Source organism: Zootoca vivipara, chromosome 2, assembly GCF_965207765.1.
Source record: "Zootoca vivipara chromosome 2, rZooViv2.hap1.1, whole genome shotgun sequence".
Taxonomy (NCBI): Eukaryota; Metazoa; Chordata; class Lepidosauria; order Squamata; family Lacertidae; genus Zootoca; species Zootoca vivipara.
This window is the reverse complement of record NC_142584.1, coordinates 82,657,466-82,678,603: the sequence shown is the minus strand read 5'-3', so window position 1 is coordinate 82,678,603 and position 21,138 is coordinate 82,657,466. Positions and strand designations below refer to the sequence as shown.

General features: G+C 42.5%; 1 protein-coding gene across 1 annotated transcript in view; it reads left to right on the top strand.

The window, feature by feature from the left end:
* The window catches only part of PODXL2 (podocalyxin like 2), a 50,665-nt gene that overhangs the window by 12,416 nt on the left and 17,111 nt on the right, over positions 1-21,138 (top strand). Inside the window, exon 2 of the mRNA XM_035106467.3 lies at positions 11,337-11,627. Within this exon, the coding sequence (XP_034962358.3) occupies positions 11,337-11,627 (291 nt within the window). The remainder of the gene's footprint in view (positions 1-11,336; positions 11,628-21,138) is intronic.

The following is a 21,138-nucleotide window of genomic DNA, read 5'->3' as shown; positions in this document are numbered from 1 at the left end:
AGACTATAGGTGAAAGTGCCCCTCGTCTTCCCTTAGGAAAGGGACTTGTCTTATCCTCATTCCAAGCTTTGGGGGGGAGCTTGCCCCCTGTAGCTCACTGGCTCATGGCCAAAGGAGATTTTTTAAAAAATGCCTGCTGCTTCTCTCATACCCAGGACATGTTGTTAGCACATTTTAGCCCTACATTATTATAGTTGGGAGGTAGTGTGTGTTGTGTGTGGTGGCATTCTCTCCAGTATATGCTTACTATAGGACTCCTTTTATTATTTATTAATGCATTGTTTATGATTACATCCACCTTTCCTTGAAGGTAGTCAAGGTGGGGTGCATAGTTTATTTATTTCCATTACGTCCTCAAAACAGTCCTGCAAGCTGGGTCAGGCTGGGAGAGTGCCTGATCACTCAGTGGGAGTGGGAAACTGAACCTGAGTTTCTCAGGTCCTGTTGGTTATTACTTTGATGGCTGTATGACACATTTCACTTGGAAACAGAAAATCAATGTAAGAGAAATCCAATTTAGCCCCACATGTCAGGGAATTCAGCAAGCTAGGGGGGAAAGCTAAATTTGGGACATTAGCAATGAGTATTGGGGGTGTATTTTAGTTAAGAGGTTCAACCATTATGCCATACTGTGGGGTTTTGTTTTGTTTTGTTAGAACAGAACAAAGATTGCAACATTTTCAGGATTTGGGTTCTATATTTGTATGGATGGGGCTGAGGGAAGGAAGAGGGGAAACACCCTAAAGCTGTATTTTTAAGCATATTCCAAAGGGACAATGAAATACTGTAGGGGAAAAGATACTATAATTATACATTGAACCAATTGTGCCTGCAGAGCCACTTTGAGCAGCCCACAGAAAGTCCATCTTTTGGACAGACTGCAGTTGTCCTGGATGCTGGCTCTGAGAGTACCATTGCCTTGGTTGGTGGCTATGAAGATAGTCAGCTAAGAGGAGGAATTGGAGGAGAGGATTATGATGGCACTGCCACATGATAATAATGCTGGGGTCCTCCCTGCCACAACATAGCCTCTGTGGATTTAATGATGCTTTCAGACACCCCCATTGGCAGGATTGGATTAGATGACCCCTGGGGTCCCTTCCGACCCTACAATTCTATGATTCTTTTTATTTATTTAATTGCAGGCTTTGTGGGGGGAGGGTTGCCTGTTTTGGGAGAGTGCCTACCTTTTTTGTCTGCATTTTTTTTTTTTTGCAGGAGAAGGGTATAGGCGTTTTGCCTGTTTGGGGGTGCATTCTGAGAAATAGATATTTCATGGTTTCTGTAACAGATTTTCAGATGCGGCCCCCGATCTCAGAAAGGTTGGGGACTCGCACAGCTGGGCCCAGGAGGTTTCAGGGCGAGAGTGCTAAAGTTGTAGAGAGGAATACAGTGCCAGATGCCTGTGCGTGTGTCTGTCTTTATAATTTCGCAGAGAAACTCACTTGTCAAAGGCTCTCCTGCTTTTCAGCATTGTGCTGTGTGTAACCTCATTTCTTACATTCTAGTCAGTGACACTCACGTTCCATTACACTGAAGTGTGTTCCCCATTCTGGGGTTGCCATATGGCAGGCTGTAAACCAATTAGTCCCTCTCTTTTGGCTGCCTGGCTTGGCTTGGCTTGGCTTGTTTGCTTCTTTAGCTCTGCTTCAGTGTTACGCCACGGGCAATCGTAATTAATTCAAATGGGAAAGTTAACACGGGCATTGGCAACCTTCAGGTCTGTTTTCATCCCTCTATGCTTAGGCCTTAAGAGGCTGCCATGGTGTGCTGGCAAGTGTGTTTGTTCTGCGCAACACGTGGCTTTTTCAGTGTAGGCCTGTACACTATATGACACTTCTAGGCCCTTTGCCCATACATATCCCTTAATGATGTTCAGTTTCTAGCCGATTGGCATCCTTTCTACAGGCTTTTAATCAACTTGTCCGTCCCCCCCCCCCAATGCCCTGGACTTTCTTCCATGCCATTTCTGGATTCTTGAGCTTAGTCTCACTTTGCGTCCTCTGTCTAGTCCAGTCCCCTGACATGGCTCCAGCACTAAGCCCCCTGAGTCATTCAGTCCCCCTGCCCGACAGGTGGTTGCTCCTGATAGGTTTCCTTTTGGATCTACAACTGGCCTAGTGTTTCCTTGGAGTTTTGTCCTTTGCTCTGTTAACTGTGTCGCTGCTTTGGGGATACCCTGCATCTGCTGTCCTTTGGGAATGGGCTCCCCACCACCACCACTATGCCACAGCTGTTCATCTGAGGAACAAGTCTCCCTTTCTTTGACAGCCATCCTGTGTAAAATGTATGCTACAATCCTACTGCTGTAGTCTTCTTGCTGCTGTTCGCAGAATTTTGATTTCCTTTTTATTCCCTGGTAGCTTATTTTTTTTTACAGATGAGCTGACCTCGGCTGCACCCACTTTGCCAGCTGAATTCTGTGAGCGATTCCCACAATCGCTAAAACTGTGATAAAGCTCCTCTCATTCCTGTCTCCTCCTCCTCCCCCTAACTGTGCCGTGATATGACTTTTAAATAGTTGGAAGGCAATTTGAGTCACACATTCACAGCCTTTTCATGCCTTACAATAAGCTTCGCCTACGCTGGCCGTGGTGGTTAAGGTTTGGCCAGCTTCACTTTACTTGGTTCCATTGTAAAGGTACAAACCTCCATGTTGTGGTCAACCCAATCTTATATATATATGTTTGTGTTGTATTCTGTTTGGTCTGGTTTAACTCTGCTAGCTACGGTGCTTCAGATATGGAGGGAAAAGTTTCATTTAATGAAATTCATAACCCCATCCAAGATTTCTCTCCAATTTACAGTCAAGTCTTTGCTCCCTCACAGCTGTCTAAACTAGGATTGCCATTATTTCAAAATGTGAAAATCCAGACGGAAAAGTTGTTGAGTTTTTTTTGGGGGGGGGGTTGATCCAAATTTGTTGAGCATTTTTTGCAAAATCAAATTATTATTTTTTTGAAGTTTTGGAGCTATTTTTAAGGGAAATTGCCAAAAACGACACTGCCGACGGGGGCTGCCATATGTCCGGATTTTCCCAGAGATTTAAGCGATTTCCGCCGGGACACTGCTTCTGATGGGCAATTGCCAGCTATGTCTGGGAAATTCTGGACGTAAGGCAACCCTAGTCTAAACTGGCCTGAAAGGTAAAGTGGGCCAGCTCAGCGCCCCTGGTCTGCTACTCAGTGAATTGCTTGTCATTCCTGATTCACTCACTAGGCCTTCCAAGGAAGTGAATTTCATATTTCATTTCTGTCTGGTCTGAGAATATGAGCAAATTTGATGTTAATGTACTTTGTCATCTGGCAGAGGTGTGATAGCGCAGTACCAGCGCATGATGACTTGCCCAGTTCTACTTGGCCCAGGGCTGTGGAGGCAGTCAGGTCTGATCTGCTTGGCAAGGTGGCACATTTTAGGCTTCAGACAGAGGCCAGAAAATTCTCTTGTCTACTGTACTGCTGATGCTTGCATAAGGGCATATGGCTAGGCTTGAGGCGCTCTGTGTTGGGGCTAGCCTAGAAACCACACAACTGGTGCCATTTTGGATTGTTTGGTATGCTGAACAAAGGATCAAGGAATTTATAAACTACACACAAACAAAGCAGTGAAGAAGGAGCATGTTCTATTTTTGTGCCGTTTCTCTGTATTAAATACTTGAAGCCATAAAATTGTTTTATCTATTAGATAGCTAGAATGTGTTTTATGAAGAGACTGTCTAGATTGCTCTGCTGAATGCTTTCTTAGAATAGGACACTCTGCCCAGATTAGAAGAGGAAGCTCAGAACACAGATTGGAACAGAGGAGTATTGGGCCCTAATGCAGTTATTTCCCTGAGGCTTGTGTTTATTTTCAGGTTCTCGATGGCTGTAATAACTTGTTGGTGGCAGCTGTTAAGAAGCATTCCTTGCTAGTAAACTGGAGACTGCACAGTAGCCTTCCCCAACCTGGTGCTCTATAGATATTTTTGACTACAACTCCAATTAGCCCAATCAATGTCAGGGGTGCCAGGAGTTGCTGTCAGATTGGGGATGACTGCTGTACAGGCTTAGACTGAGTGTTTTACTCCTGTACAAAGGCACCAAGGAGTCTAAAGAAAGGGAAAACTAGAGCGAACTCCTTGCATGCCTGAAGTCAGGAGGCCGGGCTCAATGCAGAAGAATTAGTCAGGAGTCTTTCCTTCTTGGGGAATCCGAAAAAGGATCTGGCCAGGGCCTAGAAAATCCTCAGTGTTTGGTTACCTTGGATCTTTTCATGTTGGCACCCAGGAATTTGCTTGGGTTTTAATTTCTGAGAATGGAACAAACCTGTTTTAAAATATGCTGTGTAAGTGCAAATGATATGTAGACCCAATCATAATTGTAGGTACAATCAGGAGATCTTTGTCTTGTTCCCATCTCTCTTGGAGGCTACAAAGAGATTAAAGGGAACGCTACACTGAGTCTTCACTCGGTTTTCTATCTGTCTTTAAAACTTCCCTGAACAAGTCCAAAGAGACAAATATCTCTGTATAATTGCACTGGCGCCTCTCATAAAGCCACATGTCTTATATGTCCTTGGCAGCAGGAGACGCATTCTAGGCTGAGGTACACATATACAGGCCTATACTTGTGTTTTGTAAGGACTTGGTTTGTTGTAGGCAAAACATATGTGGATATTGCTCAGGGCAATGGTATTGGTAGTATACCAGAGGTTTTGTAGAATTGGTGTGGCTCCTAGTTGACAATGATAAAGCCGAACCAGAGTTCAAATCCCTGCTTTGCCATTACCATTGCTCAGTGAGCATTAGACAGCTCACAATCTGTTAGTTCTTTAACCTGCTAACTGGGAAGAATCTCTGAAGGCAGGTAATGAAGATTGTAAAGCATAATCTTTACACATTGATACTTGCAAATGACTAGCGCTGTTTTGTTAGAGCTATGTACTTCTTGCAGGACCAATTTGAGCAATAAAACACCAGAAGGGAGGGCTGAGTTTGCTTTGCATCAGTGGCGATTTGCTGTGCAAATTAGAGTTACAGTACCGCAAAGCAAATCCAATAATCTTGGCTTTCAGATCCACCAAGTTTTGCAAAAGCAACTTTTCTGCAGCTCAGCCTAGCTTTCCCTTTCCAGGAGGTCTTGAAATTCCCAGAGTTAAGTTCATACTCAGAGAGGGAAGTAAACGTCAGACTGAGCCCACTGCTGATACTTTCACAACTGCTAATTCTTGTGCTTTGGCTAGCATTTCTTTTCTTTGGTTGAGGATGGTAGCCCAGCCTGGTAAACTGCATCATGAATCTTAAAGGGTTTAAACTGGGTAAACAGTTCAGTGTTAAATGAGGGTAAACAAACTGCTGGGAACAACCTCTTGCACTAATGGGATTAGCTCCCCTGAAGGCCAGGCTCGTCACAGGTGACCGCATTTTTAAGCTTTAGGACTTTTATAGAGAATGCGTGGGGAAGGCAGTAGACATGAGAGACGTTTCCAGCAAAATCCTGTATATGCTTACTCGGAAGTAAGCCCCACTGGCAATTACAGAAGAAGAAAAAGAGGTACTTAAAAATCTAAAGGTTTTTTCTCCAACAGTATTTTATAAAACATTTAAAGATACAATATAAAATACAACAGTATTTTATAAAACATTTAAAGATTTAATGGTCCCATATATGTCTAAACTCAGCCAGATGGGCGGGGTATAAATAATACATTATTATTATTATTATTATTATTATTATTATTATTATTATTATTATTATTAAAAACTGTACAATGATACCTTAGCTGGAGATTTATTGCCACCAACCTGGAAACTATCAAATTTGTCTATGTGATATGGCACTCACCTCCACTTTCAGGCCAAAGGAGCCGGCGTTTGTCTACAGACAGCTTTCTGGGTCATGTGGCCAGCATGACTAAACCACTTCTGGCACAAAGGGACACCATGACGGAAGCACACAGAAATGCCGTTTACCTGCCTGCCACAGCGGTACCTATTTATCGACTCCCACTGGTATGCTTTCAAACTGCTAGGTTGGCAGGAGCTGGGACAGAGCAATGGGAGCTCGCCCCACCATGCGGACTGCCAACCTTACAATTATAAAGACCCTTCATTAGTGGAATCATATCACCCAACTTCTCTACTCAACTGTCATGGACTGGCTGGATGCAGAGTGGTAATGGGAAGCTCCAGCTGTGAAGCCCCTAGAGAAGAAGAAGGAGATTGGTGATGAGATGATGATGAGTGGTCAGAGGGAGAAGAGGGAGCAGACTGGAAGAAGGAGGTGTCAAGCTGAAGAGGCAACAGGGTTTAGTGAGCAGGAAGAGGATGGGCAGAGAACATTCCAGAATCAGAGGCAGGAAGGGGGTGGGCAGGAGACAGATGATGCAGAAGAATCCAGGGAGTCTCCCTCGCCTTCCCCCTGATCTCCCAGAACAGTCAGAGAAATGAAGAAGGTGGAGCAAAGAGAGACGAGATGAAGGAGCCTTAGGTTGCTGGGGAAGTACTGTCCATTTAGTGGGTCTGCTCTGAGGAGAAATAACATTGAATCCAACCCATAAAGTTTGAATTGGTGCCAAAGAATTGGATGAATGGAAATTAAGATTCATGAGATCATGTTAATAATCATTTGTATCCCTTCCTCTTCTCTCACTGAGTGAGATATACTTTTGTATCCAGTATACTGATGGATAGGACATGAAACTGTATAAGGCTTGCCCAATGTGTAAGAGTTCATGCTCCTCGGGTTTCAACCAGGAGGTTAGTAAACCACTCCTCACCTTTCTTGGCTGAGGCTTCAATCCTAAACGCACTTACTATTGCATTTCTGTTGAACTCAATGGAATTTATTTCTCAGAGTAAACATGCTTAGGGTTGCATTGTAAATGTAGCTGTGTGATAATCTGGTAATAAAATGACTGCTGTTACAGTAAAAGCCAAAGAACCACTGGTTTAAATATAGGATACATTATATTATGCAATGTGGCCAATTGGTGTCTCTCTAGTTCAGCGTTCAAGGAACAGAACATTATTTACCTTATAAAGAGGTATGAGGCAACCTTGCCACTGTTTTTCCCCAGGAATCTGTGTTGGGTTTCTTTGTAACACTGATAGAAGTTCCTCAAGAAGGAAAGAGAAGGTGAATCTTGTGTCTAAGACATTAACCTGTTAGGCATTTTTGACATGGTCTTAGCAATCCACGCTTTCATTTTTTAAACAGATATATGCACAGCAGATCTAGGAGGGCTTATGTACTAATAAAACTGTTACATAGGTATGCAGTAAAGGTGTATCTTACAGGTAAATGCACCAGGGCACTGTAGTTTGCCACAGCTTTGTCACATGTACGTGTTGTAGCAAATACATCTTTGGCTGCATAGCATATAAGGTTGCCAGTCATATGCTTTCATTTCTTTGTGCCTCTGTACCTATCCCATCCTATGAACAAGCAAATTCATAGAACTGGGCAACAGGGTCCTAGTACTAGGGCCTTCAAGGCCAGCACTAGATTCTAGCACCACCAGCAGTGCAGCATAGGCAAGCAGTTACATGGCTTGGATAGGGAGGTATGTTTGATGGCATTCTGCTGCCTGTCTGGCCCATTGGAGTCTGTTGTCACATTGGGATCATGGATGAATTGGGAGTGGCTGGTGGTTTTACTCAATTTGACAATCAAAGACTCATGCCAGTCATGGCAGCTTGCATATCTGTCGCCACAGCAGTTAAACAGGATCAGTCTATTCTGAGTGCAGCTAGTGTGTGTGTTATCTCACTTGCATATGTTTATAGTTCAAGCACAACAAGGTTTTTTTTAATATATACCTCTCTTTTGGGGGTCTCAAGATGCTGCTGTAGTGCTAATAATAGCTCAGTGACAGCTGCTGTGTGAAGGCATAAAAATCCTAGACACAATTCTGTTCTATCTCTCTCTCCTTGTAGACTGAGAGTGTTCAAGCAAGATATAATCTGACCTGCAAAGGCATGCTGCATGCTCTATAATGGAGCATATTTTGGGATGTTTTGGCTTTAGTGACTGACTGACTCAGCTATGTGCAAATAACACTTGGTGAGGGTTGTCCATCCCTTGGGATGGAAAGAGATGCCTTGGTTGGCTGCTTTATGCTGCAGTGCACTTTTCAGTGCTGCTTGCTCCTGTCATGCTTTTGCTATCTCTGGTATTTGCCTTTGTCTTAGTTGATCTCTTTTAGCTAATTTTGTTTTATTGATCTAAAATGAGAAAGCACATAGGGCAATTAAGTCTTCAAAAATAAGGACGAATCAGTTGTGGAAAATCTCCTGCAGACCAAGGCACTCCCTTTGATTTCAAGTTTCTAGAATGAATAGTGTGTAAATTCTCCCTTCTGTTTTCTCCCCCCATGTTTATGGAGTCATATCCCAATCCAAAGACTGCTCTGGGTACCAACACCGCCCCCTCTTAATACTTGCCCATTTGCTTTCATGCTAATCTATCTTGGGTAGCTGCTGCCAACCCACCCCTCTGTACACTCTGTACATCTAGACAGATATGGTATCCTGGAGATTCAAAACAGCCAGGAGTAAGATGGATGTAGTGCATGCACACCTAGCTTGCTTAATTCACATGACTTTCCAACTACAGCACTACTTTTTGTCCCTATTTTAATGAGTAATGTGTATTGAGCAATAGCAAGGCTTTGCAGTTTGATATAGTTTTAACACGGGGAATAGGATCTGACCAATTAAGTGTGCTCTCAATTCGCTGTGCAGTGTGACAGAAAAAGATGCCAATTTCAAAAAGTGCTGACTTTGACGCAGAGGAAAAATAGGGGGCGCTCCAGGTTCTTCCTTTTAGCTGTGGCTTGAAGTTTAAAGCTGCGGTTTGAAGTTTCCATTCCTGGCATGATGTCAGGATCTGGAAAAGTGGTAGTGGTTGGCCCAAAATGGCCTCATGGGCCAGCCTCTGAAGCTTGTTGGGTGTCATTAGGGCCACAGCCTATAGGTTCCCGACCACTCAATTAACACAAACTCTTAAATGTAGACATGTCAAAAACAAACAAAACAAAGGATTGTGAGAAATCAAGACAGCATAGTTATTTAAATGTCATGGGTCAAGGTGCAATTCTTAGTTCTACAGAGTTTCTTTTACATAATTATTTTAATTCTGCCTCAGCCTGCAGAGATAAGCACATGCATCTCTTATTCATAGAAACTTGGTATGTCAAAATGAGGGAAAGCCTTCTTATCAAAGGGACAAATTATTTTGCAGTGCAGAGAAAATGCAGTCCCTTGTTCATAATGAAGGATCTCTCTAGAACATTTTGAAGTTGTAATAAACAGTGAGTGGGCAGTTACTGAGGGTGTAATTGCTCAGGGTGACTTGGCAAACGGAAAGTGAATTTTAGAATTCCTATTAACATAGTGACCAACCAAAGATCTCACAGGAAGATGCAGTAAAGGAGGATAAAGAATTGTGGCCAAGGTAGAATCTGTCCTCTTCTCATTGAGGGACAAACACATAGGGCAAGGCTAGTCGGTTGTTACAGCACCAAGGACAGCTCTTAGTGAGCAACTTCCTACAACATGGCTTGCATTGAACTGAGCTCTTTTGTGGCTCTGCCTCCAGTGTGCCTCTCCTAGGCTTTGTCCCCTTGTGGAAGACTAGGGCCAGATTTTTGGCCAAAAGGTAGGCAGTTCTGTGTATCATAACTTTCTGTTTGCTGTGCTCCTGGCAGCACTCAACTGGCAAGGTACGGTATGGGGGGGGCACTTGCTCCTCAAACCTAGGTGAAAGTGTTCTTGAGGGTCCTAGCTGCAGTTCTGTGGGCTCTGGTGCTGTGAGAGTTGGATTAGTGGACTCCTGCCTGTCAACCTGAGGTTTAGTGGTCCCTCAATCATCAGCATAGTGCTCAGAGCCAGGAATCCAATTTGACTCCTTAGCTTGATAAGTACTGTAGCCTCAGAATTGGTGTCTCGTTCACTGCTAGACTCCAGGACCCAGACTCTGGAGGAATTTGAGGTGGGGGAATTTATCTGGATTTGCAAGGGTGTACCTTTTTTCCTTAGTGCATTAAATATATCTGTTTCCGAGGTCACTATGGCTATGAAATGAATATGCAAAACAGACTGTTACCTACCCCACCCCTCTGTTTGCAGATGAGAATGGGAAACATCTAGGTTTTGTCACTGAAATGATTGTTCATGCATTCATCTGCAGTGTTTCAGCTTTATCTCAAAAAGGCTTAAGGGCTTTCTAGGCAGTCATTTTTCAATGCAGATCCATGCATAGTTACCCACTGGTTTGTGCAGAGTTTAAAAGGGTTCTTTCAGGTTGCTTTAGTTTGCAGCAGTATATAATTTTCCCTGCAGTGGATGCATTGTGGTTTTCATACCTGAAAATGACGTTCTTCCCCCAGAGAGTACTGTATATTCATCACTTTTGTGTGATCGCTGTGGGTAATGTAGTTATACCAAAGTGAGGAAAAATGTTGCTGTAAAGGCAGAGGCTGTTCTTGAGAGAATGTATGGACTGCATGATCAGACCAAAGGCCCAGGTAGTCCAGCATTCTGTTCCCACAGTGACTAACTACATGGTTACAGGAAGCCTGCAAACAGGACATTGGAATGCAACAGCACTCTCCCCAGCAACTGGTATTCTGCCAAATTATAATTCTGCTTCAGACATTGGAGGTAGAATATAACCACCATGGCTGGTGGCCATTGATAACCCCCATCTCCATGAATTGTGTCATCCAAGTCATGGGCGTAGCCGGGAGGGGCAGCTGCCTCCCCAATAAATAAAAATCAATAAAAATACATAGCTAACTGAGGTTCTCTCCCCCCCCCCGAGAATTCTGGCTATGCCCATGATCCAAGCTGATATCCATCACTAACTCTTACGGAAATGAATTCCATAATTCAACTATGTGCTTTGTGAAGAAGTACTTCATTTGGTACGTCCTCAGTCTTCTAAAATTGTGCTTCATTGGCTGGTCATTGGTTCTAATATTATGAGAGAGGTTTTAATATTATCTACCTTTTCCCCAAATGCATAATTTTATACACCTCAATAATCTCCCCTCCTTACTCATCTTTTCCTTGAAATGTTGTAACATTGCTCCAGATCAGGCACCCCCAAACTGCGACCCTCCAGATGTTTTGGCCTACAACTCCCATGATCCCTAGCTAACAGGACCATTGGTCAGGGAAGATGGGAATTGTATTCCAAAACATCTGGAGGGCCGAAGTTTGGGGATGCCTGCTCCAGATCTTTGATCATTTTGGGTGCCATTTTCTGAAGAGAGAGAGCTCCATTTCCTTTTTTTTCCCCTTCGAGGTTCTGTATGATTACTAAAACTGATATTGCTCTCATTCTTGTTTGTAGGTTCTTTGTGCATCTATTGTGCAGTTTCAGAAGATCCTGGTACTGAAGGTCTGACTTCAACCTCCTTCGTGGATTTCTCAGCAATGTCTCACTTAGAGTCTCTAGATACCAGCGAACAGCCAAACTTGGAGGTGTCAGAACCAGACCTTGTCCCCAATGCCCTGCTAGCCTCGCCTGGTTCGGGCTTTTCCAGCGAGGAGAATGAAGATTCCAAGATCCTTCACACCCAGTATATTTGGGATGATGGCGGAGACATAAATGATTCCAGCTTGTATGTGGGACAGTCATCAGGTAGTCTGTTTTATCCCTTTTTTTCCTTTGTATGTTGTTGGGAAGACCTCTGTTCTCTCACATTGATGTGATTTTGGCTGAAGAAAGGTGGGATTCATTTTCAACTTTGTGCCTGTTTCCATTGAGTTGTGTGTGCAAAGCTTAGGAGTCCTATGAGATGGAATCCTCTCATGGGTGCTTCCAGGCAGGCATATTCTAGGGCTTTCTAATAATTGTTTTTCCACTGTTAGCTACAAGGAGAATTGCCATTGACTTTCCACACTTTGGGAGGTATAGAGATGTGGGTGTAAGTATCGTGCTATGTTCTGCCCACACTTGTGGGCATGACATAGCTGTGTGGGTGATGAAGGATCAGTGAGCATGAGCACACCATTTTTCAATCAAAATCGATGTGCATTTTTATTAAGAAGCACATTTCAGTGTTAAATTACTATTGCACAATTGCTCCAGGAACACAACTTTTGTTTTTTTGTTCTTAAGGTTTACTATTAAAACAGATCTGAAGCTCAGAAATGGCTGAAATGGTGGCAGCAAAGTGTTTCCAAAATTAGTTTTACAATTAGTGCATTAACTGTTAGTGCTAATAAATAATAAATAATAAGAATCACAAATAGAGAAGGAGCACCCAAGTATCAGTAGATTTACTGTCAAAGGTATTACTGCATGTGTAAAAACTATGACTCTTGGAAAAGACTGAAGATTTGCAATCAGCTGTTGATATTGTGCTCCTGTTCCATTCTTTACCAGAAGCTTTTCTGTGGTAAAAAGAAAAAGAGATAGAAGTAGCATGTGGAAGACACAGGTGGACAATGATTTGGCAATGACGCTATGTAAATGAAATGTGAAATGTGGCCATTTTACAGTAAGCATCCACAGTGGGGAAACATGTAGGTTGAGTTGGGTAAGTTTGGGATGAGGGAACAGAAGCCTCTTTGGGATTAGAAGGTTGTTGAAGAGTAGAGCTGATGAGACTCCTGATCATTGCTATGCAAGCTGGATAGCTCAGGGGGACCTATGGGAACAGCTTCTGAACAGGAGTTTCTTGCTAAATAAGCACTGCACATTCTGCAGGTCTGCAACCAATATTATGTACGAGTATGGCTTATATATAACACCATAGTGATATAACTAATGCATGGAAGCTACTGCTGCATTAGGACTTGGCAGAAATAGTTGCTAAAATCTTACTCCTCCTCTCCCCACTCCCAGTGTTTTATAGAAATATTGCCTTTCCTCGAAGCCTTGTTTTTCAAAAGATATCCTTTGCAAAACAAAAAACAAAAAAACCACCATTTTAAGAGTGTGCTTTGGATATGCCTGCTGAGTGAGGTATGAGGTGAAAAAGGATGTGAGCATATTTGGTTTTTCTGCAAAGCTCATGAGATTATCTTGTGCAATCTTGACCTGATTTTCAGGCATTGCATATTAAGTACAATGCAAGAAGTTGACCTTCATCCTTTATTGCCACCCCTACTGCCTTCTGTGCTTTCATTTTTCTCTCAGTGGGTACCAGCCTAGTTTGAGTTTAGTCTGTTACTAGAACACTATATCCTTTCAAGTTGTCTCTTTCTATAGACACCTGCCTGAAAGAAACTTAGCCTTCTGCTAGGATAAAGACTACATTAGCAATAGCAAGCCATCTTACAGTTCCCTCTTGCTCATGCCATTCTCATCCACATATATTTAGGAACCTGACTGAGGTAGAAGGAAAAAACCCTGACTCTCCAACATAACCCTCTTCCCTTTCTAAGAAGCTGCTATTTATGCATTGCAATCATGCATGTTGTCTTCTGAATCTTCCTTTTATAATTTTGCCAAATGCTTCTCTAGCCTTTGGCTGATTAATATTCTACAGCATTTTAAATGTCTTTGTGGGAGGAGGGTTGTTGTTTTTGTTTTAACTATTTATTTATTCTTTTACCTTGGTTCTTGTGAACCACCCTGAGATCTTATGATGAAGGCCGCTATATAAATCCAATCAATCAATCAGTGATAGAAAATAAGCTGTTGTGTTTTCCACATGCCTGTTCTTTGTATCAATAGTAGATGTAGATAGCTAAAACTGCAAGTTTGTGCATCTGTGGAAAAACGCAAGTGTTTAGAAGCAGTATCACAACCTCCTTGCTGCTGTTGTTGTGTCTGGACTGAAAGCACCTTTGGCATATAAATCATTGGGTAGCTTTGGACGAAAGAAAAAAAAGTTCAACAACCATCTTTGTCAGAAGATGAAGAGAAAAAGGAACACTCTTGCAGAGGCATCCCTGAGCTGGGAAGCTAAGATTTTCATACTGGGCCTAAGTTTTTGAAGAAACCATTCAAAATATAGTAATGTGCTTTGTAATGTAGGATATTACGAAATGTAACACTTGAGTGGCGGGGGCAGGGAGGTTCTGGCATAACTGTGAGGAATCATGAGCTGTGAAATACAGCATGTTTGTTATCTCCCCTGTGTTTTAATTTAGTATTACATATTTACTGATGGGATAGAAAGGTTTCCTGTCACGATATTTAGACAGTACTGGTGTTGGAGCTTTGGGCAGTTTAATTGTGATTCTTCTTATGTGCAACGCAACAAAAAGCTTCCCCGTTCTGGTGTTCCGTGCAACTGTCATAGTATTTTGACAAGTTTTGACAAGTTCTTGCCATGCATGCTAACCCAGTACCTGAAAAATATGCACATTACTAGAAATACATGTAGAAAACATGTGCTTTGAATATACTTGGACTGCTTAGGTACATGCTTTCCATTTCCACTTGTACATAAATACTTGCACGCTTGTGCTCCGTTTTGGGCATTATTTCTTACCTATACAGTACCTATTTTATTTTCTAACTGTGAAGCGTTTTTTAAGGGCTGCGTTCTTCCAAATGCCTATACATCCACACACACCTGGATGCTTCAGACATAACATATCCAGTCATGCTTATTTCACGCTTTTCCTCATGTGATCACTTAAAAAAACAAAAAGTTATTATTTTATCAGGAAGTCCCCTAAACAAACTGTGATTTACAGCCCAAGTCTGGAGGGCTCACACAAACTATGGGAGGATCAAATGTTCATTAAACTGGTCCCGTGCGTAGGGTGGGGGGAGCATGTTAGCAAAGGTCTTGCTCTTGATCCTTTACTGTACAGTGTACACCATGATTTGGAGGATGGAAACATGGCCTCTAAACCAACTCGATGTCTTTATGGCATTTAATTTACTTAGTTTGTACAACATATTGAATTATTCAACAGGTTGAGTGCTGATTTCTGTTTAAAAATTAATTAGAAACCCTGCTGCTTATTATCTTGCAATGAATTATAATAAGTGGTTCTCAATCAGAAATTTGTAACAATGACATCCATAAGCAGAGCAAGACAGGTTTTTAAGCACCGTCTATATCCTAGTGTTGTAGCAATAAATTGGTGTTTTTACAACACACCACATGACAGTTCTTTTAGGAAGTACTATACAAAAAATGATTGTTCCCCCCCACACACATGACCTAAGGATATGAGGGCACAGAGCAACACTTCTCCCAGCAAAACCACCACTGCAGTGCTACTAGTCATGAACTAGAATTGGTAGGAGAGGCTTGTGTTTCAAAGGACTCTTCCACAATGCTATTGAAAATTTTTGTTCGTTGTAGCCCTCCATGGCTCTGAGTGCCTACATAGAAAGAGGAATAGCACATTATGGGTTTTGAAAGGAAGAGTGTCTCACAACAGCCCCTGCTCAGTGAATAGAGGAAAATCCAGCCTGTGTTGCTTACTGACTAACACAACTAACGAACTCAGTTTCAGGCACTTCTACTCAGCAGTAACCCCTATTGAGTGCAAAGGGACTTCTCAGGTAAATGTGTTCCTTCCTGCCTATACAGTCAAACCTCGGTTTGCGACCGTCTCCGTTTGTGACCGCTTCGGTTTCCGACCACCGCGGACCCGGAAGTGTGAACATCCAGGTTCCGTGGCGCTCGGATGTGCAGAAGTGATCTGCACAGCTTGCGCATGCGCAGAAGCGATCTGCACAGCTTGCGCATGCGCAGAAGAGCTCTATTGGCGCTACGCGCAGAAGCGTGCCTCAGGGAGCAATGAACTCGTGGAGTGACCGGCTCCCCGGAACCAATTGTGGTTGTAAATGGAGGTATGACTGTACCCCTCACTTACTCTGGGTTGCCTCTTCCTCGTAAATAAGCCCCACTGAGTGTAAGGGGGTTTCCTCCCAGGTAAATCCACCGAGAAAGGAGAGAAATGTTTGCCCGGAAAGGAACAGCAGCAACAATGAAAAAGAAATGAGGCAAGGAGGGGCGAGGTTTGGTGGGTGAGGTTCGGGAAGCAGTACAGAAGAGGAGCAAAGAGACAGAGGGAAATGGGATAGTCCCCAAACTATGATATGGCAAACACATGTTGCGCGGCACAGTGGCATGTAATCATTTTAGAAAACCTTTTTGTGTTACTACTGGTTAGGAAAAAGCATGTTTTAGCTCCAGAAAAAACTGAAATGTCACCCAGGCAATGGAAATGCCATGTGCTTCATAAATGCAGGAACAGGAAGTCAAGGCGAATTTGATGATTGAAGCAACTTTCTCTGCTTAGTTCCAGATACATTAAAGGAACATTGAAATCAACTAGGGGCAAATCTACACTGGTTGGTTATGTTGTTAAAAATGCATTATAAAAATGTGACACCCGAGGCCGCTGCAGAGCAGTGATCCACTGGCAATGGGAAATTGCATTGAGAGCTATATAACATGGTTTTTTTTAATAGCCTTTAATAGCGTTTTAACAGATCAGTGTAGATCTAGCCTAGATCACATTCTACATAGCCACTGGTCTAATAAATGTCATTCCCAAAGGGAAATGTTGAACTTGTTCTTTATAAAAGGTTATCTGAATGTATACATGGGCATGTGCTCTGAGCAGAAGTAATAATAATAATAATAATAATAATAATAATAATAATTTATTATTTATACCCCGCCCATCTGGCTGGGTTTCCCCAGCCACTCTGGGCGGCTTCCAACAGAAAAATAAAACACAACAATCTATTAAACATTAAAAGCCTCCCTGAACAGGGCTGCCTTCAGATGTCTTCTAAAAGTCTGGTAGTTGTTTTCCTCTGTTGGGAGGGCGTTCCACAGGGCAGGCGCCACCACCGAGAAGGCCCTCTGCGTTATTACTTCTCATGAGTACTATCCTATAGGTGCCTTCAGCAACACTCCTTCCCTAGAGCTTGTACTGAAAGCATCTGGTTTTGTGCACAGACTGACAACAAATTTACATCTTTTAATCTCATCTTTAGCCAAGCATTAATGAAATTAAGTGTCTTGTAAAGACAACACCTAAGAGGCTTAGTGCTGAGTAGCAACCTGCCTGGGAACTGCTGGTGTGTGTCCGTAGTTTCTTTTGTGCCCTGGGTTTAAATGGACAGTGGCATTTTAAATAGATCATTCTTATGCTGGGTTTTTTCTCCCTATGCCAGCATGGTCCAATTTAAAGGTTAAAGTTCATTGATGACCAAAAAAATTGCAGATGCTGATGGGACACTTGTTTCATTACATAGATGCTTCTTCCAGAGGTCCTGCTAAATGAGAGGTGGGTAATCTCACTCATTGCTATTACAGATCCTATACCACAAGATTAGAGTGTGAGCACTAGCTTTCTGGCCAAATTCCAACTTAGATAATAGCTTTCAGCTTCTTCAGTATCATCCTCTCACCCGTCTTCAAGGCCTCTTTACACATGGCATTTTTCCTACATAGGAATCTGTGAAGAACGGAACACATAACTGTAGTTTGCGTTAATAATTGTGAAGTACAGCATAGGCAGCATTATTCTATGAGCAGATGTGTCAAGAATTAAACATGCCTTCCTGGGTTGTGTGCTTACCACAAAATGAATATTTCTGATGTCAGTATACAGGTGTCAGTATACATTCTCCCCCCTGACACCACCACCACCACATGGAGATAGTTTGTGTGTCAGCAGTGTGATATATGAAATGGCTCTCATTCCCCCTCCATTTGTGTAGTATAAATGACATCTGTACTTATTTGATCCTATAATCAGATAAGTGTTAAGAGGTAGGCATACTGACTTTAGAATTGTTTTGTGAGGTTGATGGATCATTTTGGAAGCTGGTCATAATAGAAATGAATGTTCTCTTGATGGAAAAGCAAGAGAAACCTTTTTTTAAATAATAAGCTGGCTTCTACTTAGCAGTAATTCAATTGCTAGTTAATATAATTTCCCTCTGTTTAATCAGATAAATCTGTTACAGCCAGATTGCATCTCTTAAAAGTAAGACAGTGGGCCCTCCCTTTCCCAAGTATGTTGTTGTTGTTGTTGTTGTTGTTGTTGTTGTTGTCATTTTAAACATGCCCACGGATATACATGGGTGGTTAGGAAAAAATAATTATTAGATTAGCACTACCATGTGGGCAGGCTTTGTATCGACTGCAGACAAAATAGGTGGTGCTTGAACATAGGAGAACTGCTGCATCAGGTCAAAGGTTCCCTAAGTTAGAATCATCATAGCTGCCAAGTTTTCCCTTTTCTCGCGAGGAAGCCTATGCAGCATAAGGGAAAATCCCTTAAAAAAAGGGATAACTTGGCAGCTATGAGAATCATAGAGCTGGAAGAGACGACAAGGGCCATCCAGTCCAAACCCCTGCCAAGCAGGAAACATCATCAAAGCATTCTTGACATATGGCCGTCAAGCCTCTGCTTAAAGACCTCAAAAGAAGGAGACTCCACCACACTCCTTGGTAGCAAATTCCACTGCCAAACAGCTCTTACTGTCAGGAAGTTCTTCCTAATGTTTAGGTGGAATCTTCTTTCTTGTAGTTTGAATCCATTGCTCCGTGTCTGCTTCACTGGAGCAGCAGAAAACAACCTTTCTCCCTCCTCTATATGGCATCCTTTAATATATTTGAACATGGCTATCATATCACCCCTTAACCTTCTCTTCTCCAGGCTAAACATACCCAGCTCCCTAAGCCGTTCCTCATAAGGCATTGTTTCCAGGCCTTTGACCATTTTGGTTGCCCTCTTCTGGACACGTTCCAGCTTGTCAGTATCCTTCTTGAACTGTGGTGCCCAGAACTGGACACAGTACTCCAGGTGAGGTCTGACCAGAGCAGAATACAGTGGTACTATTACTTCCCTTGATCTAGACCAGGCATCCCCAAACTTCGGCCCTCCAGATGTTTTGGACTACATTTCCCATCTTCCCCAACCACTGGTCCTGTTAGCTAGGGATCATGGGAGTTGTAGGCCAAAACATCTGGAGGGCCGCAGTTTGGGGATGTCTGATCTAGACGCTATACTCCTATTGATGCAGCTCAGAATTCCATTGGCTTTTTTAGCTGCTGCATCACACTGTTGACTCATGTCAAGTTTGTGGTCTACCAAGACTCCTAGATCCTTTTCACATGTACTGCTCTCAAGCCAGGTGTCTCCCATCCTGTATTTGTGCCTTTCATTTTTTTTGCCCAAGTGTAGTACTTTACATTTCTCATTGTTAAAATTCATCTTGTTTGCTTTGGCCCAGTTGTCTAATCTGTTAAGGTCATTCTGAAGTGTGATCCTGTCCTCTGGGGTATTAGCCACCCCTCCCAATTTGGTGTCATCTGCAAACTTGCTCAGGATGCCTTCAAGCCAATCATCCAAGTCATTGATAAAGATGTTGAATAAGACTGGGCCCAAGACAGAACCCTGTGGCACCCCACTAGTCACTACTCTCCAGGATGAGAAGGAGCCATTGATGAGCATCCTTAGGGTTCAGTCAGTCAGCCAGTTACAAATCCACTGAATGGTAGCATTGTCTAGCCCGCATTTTACCAGCTTCTTTACAAGAATATCATGGGCACCTTGTCAAAGGCCTTGCTGAAATCAAGATAAGCTACATCCACAGTGTTCCCTTCATCTACCAGGCTTGTAATTCTGTCAAAAAATGAGATCAGATTAGTCTGACATGACTTATTTTTCAGAAACCCATGCTGACTTTTAGTGATCACAGCGTTTCTTTCTAGGTGCTCACAGACCGTTTGCTTAATGATCTGCTCTAGAATCTTTCCTGGTATTGATGTCAGGCTGACTGGGCGGTAATTGTTTGGGTCCTCTCTTTCCCCTTTTTGAAAATAGGGACAACATTTGCCCTCCAGTCTGCTGGAACTTCGCCTGTTCTCCAGGAATTTTCAAAGATTATTGCCAGTGGTTCTGAAATCACCCCTGCCAGTTCTTTTAATACTCTTGGATGTAGTTCATCTGGCCCTGGAGACTTGAATACATCTAAACTAGCGAAGTATTCTTGTACTACCTCCTTACTTATTCTGGGCTGTGTTTCCCCTGCTGAATCATCTGCTCCATGTTCTTCAGGTCGGGCATTGTTTTCTTTTTTGGAGAAGACTGAGGCAAAGAAGGCATTCTCTGTCCCCTGTTCGCATTTCACCATCTTCTCCTCTAAGTGACCCCACTGTTTCCTTGTTCTTCCTTTTGCTACGGACATACGCATAAAAGCCCTTTTTGTTGCTTTTAACCTCTCTGGCGAGCCTGAGTTCATTCTGTGCTTTAGCTTTTCTGACTTTGTCTCTACAAGTGCTGGCTATATGTTTGAATTCCTCTCTGGTGATTTCCCCCTTTTTCCATTTTTTGTAAATATCCCTTTTAAATCTTAACTCAGTTAAAAGTTCTTTAGATAGCCACCCTGGCTATCTAACATATTGGTTAAGTATCCTTTTCTCACAGTGTAAAACTAGGTACTTCTGGGAAGCCCAGAAGCATAACATTAAAGCACCAACCCACTCCTGTTGTTGCTCACCATCAGTATGCCTCTGAACCTAAAGATTGCAATACTCATTGTGACTCATACCCGTTAATAGCCTATCCTCCATGACTTTGTCTAATCCCTTTTTAAAGCCATCTAAGCTAGGACTATCATTACATTTTGCGGCAGTGACTTCCATAAATTATGCACTGTGTGGAAAAAAAGTGCTTCATTTGTCCTAATTTTCATGCTGGGCAAGGAGATTACCAGCATGAATCACTTCCACACTTCAATTTACGATCAATTGTTTGCATTTTTATCAGATTCTGAACACCTTTTAGCTCCTGTACGGAACAGACTTTACACTGAAGTGTTTCTTGGTGGGTTCCAGGTGGCTGCTTGGTTGCCATAATATATGTATGGCTGGCTTCCCCCCCTTTTTTTTAGAAATAAACTCTTGGCTTTAGTGGTATTAGAAAGATTGGGACACTGTTTTGTGCCTCTTATATTTAAACTATTAGGGAAGATTAGGAAGCAAGAAATGGCTGGTCCTACCTTGTGAATTTTCCTCTTATGATCTAATTGATATAATAACTGGTAGCCTGTTTTGCCCTTTATGCATTTGTTTTAGTATCTCCATTCACTCAAAGATAAAATGTATTATGAGTTGCAAAAGGGAACACAACCAAAATCATCTCCTTGCACCTACCCTTAAATCATTGTCTTTGCATTACCCTAGGCAGGGCTTTCCTTCCCACTG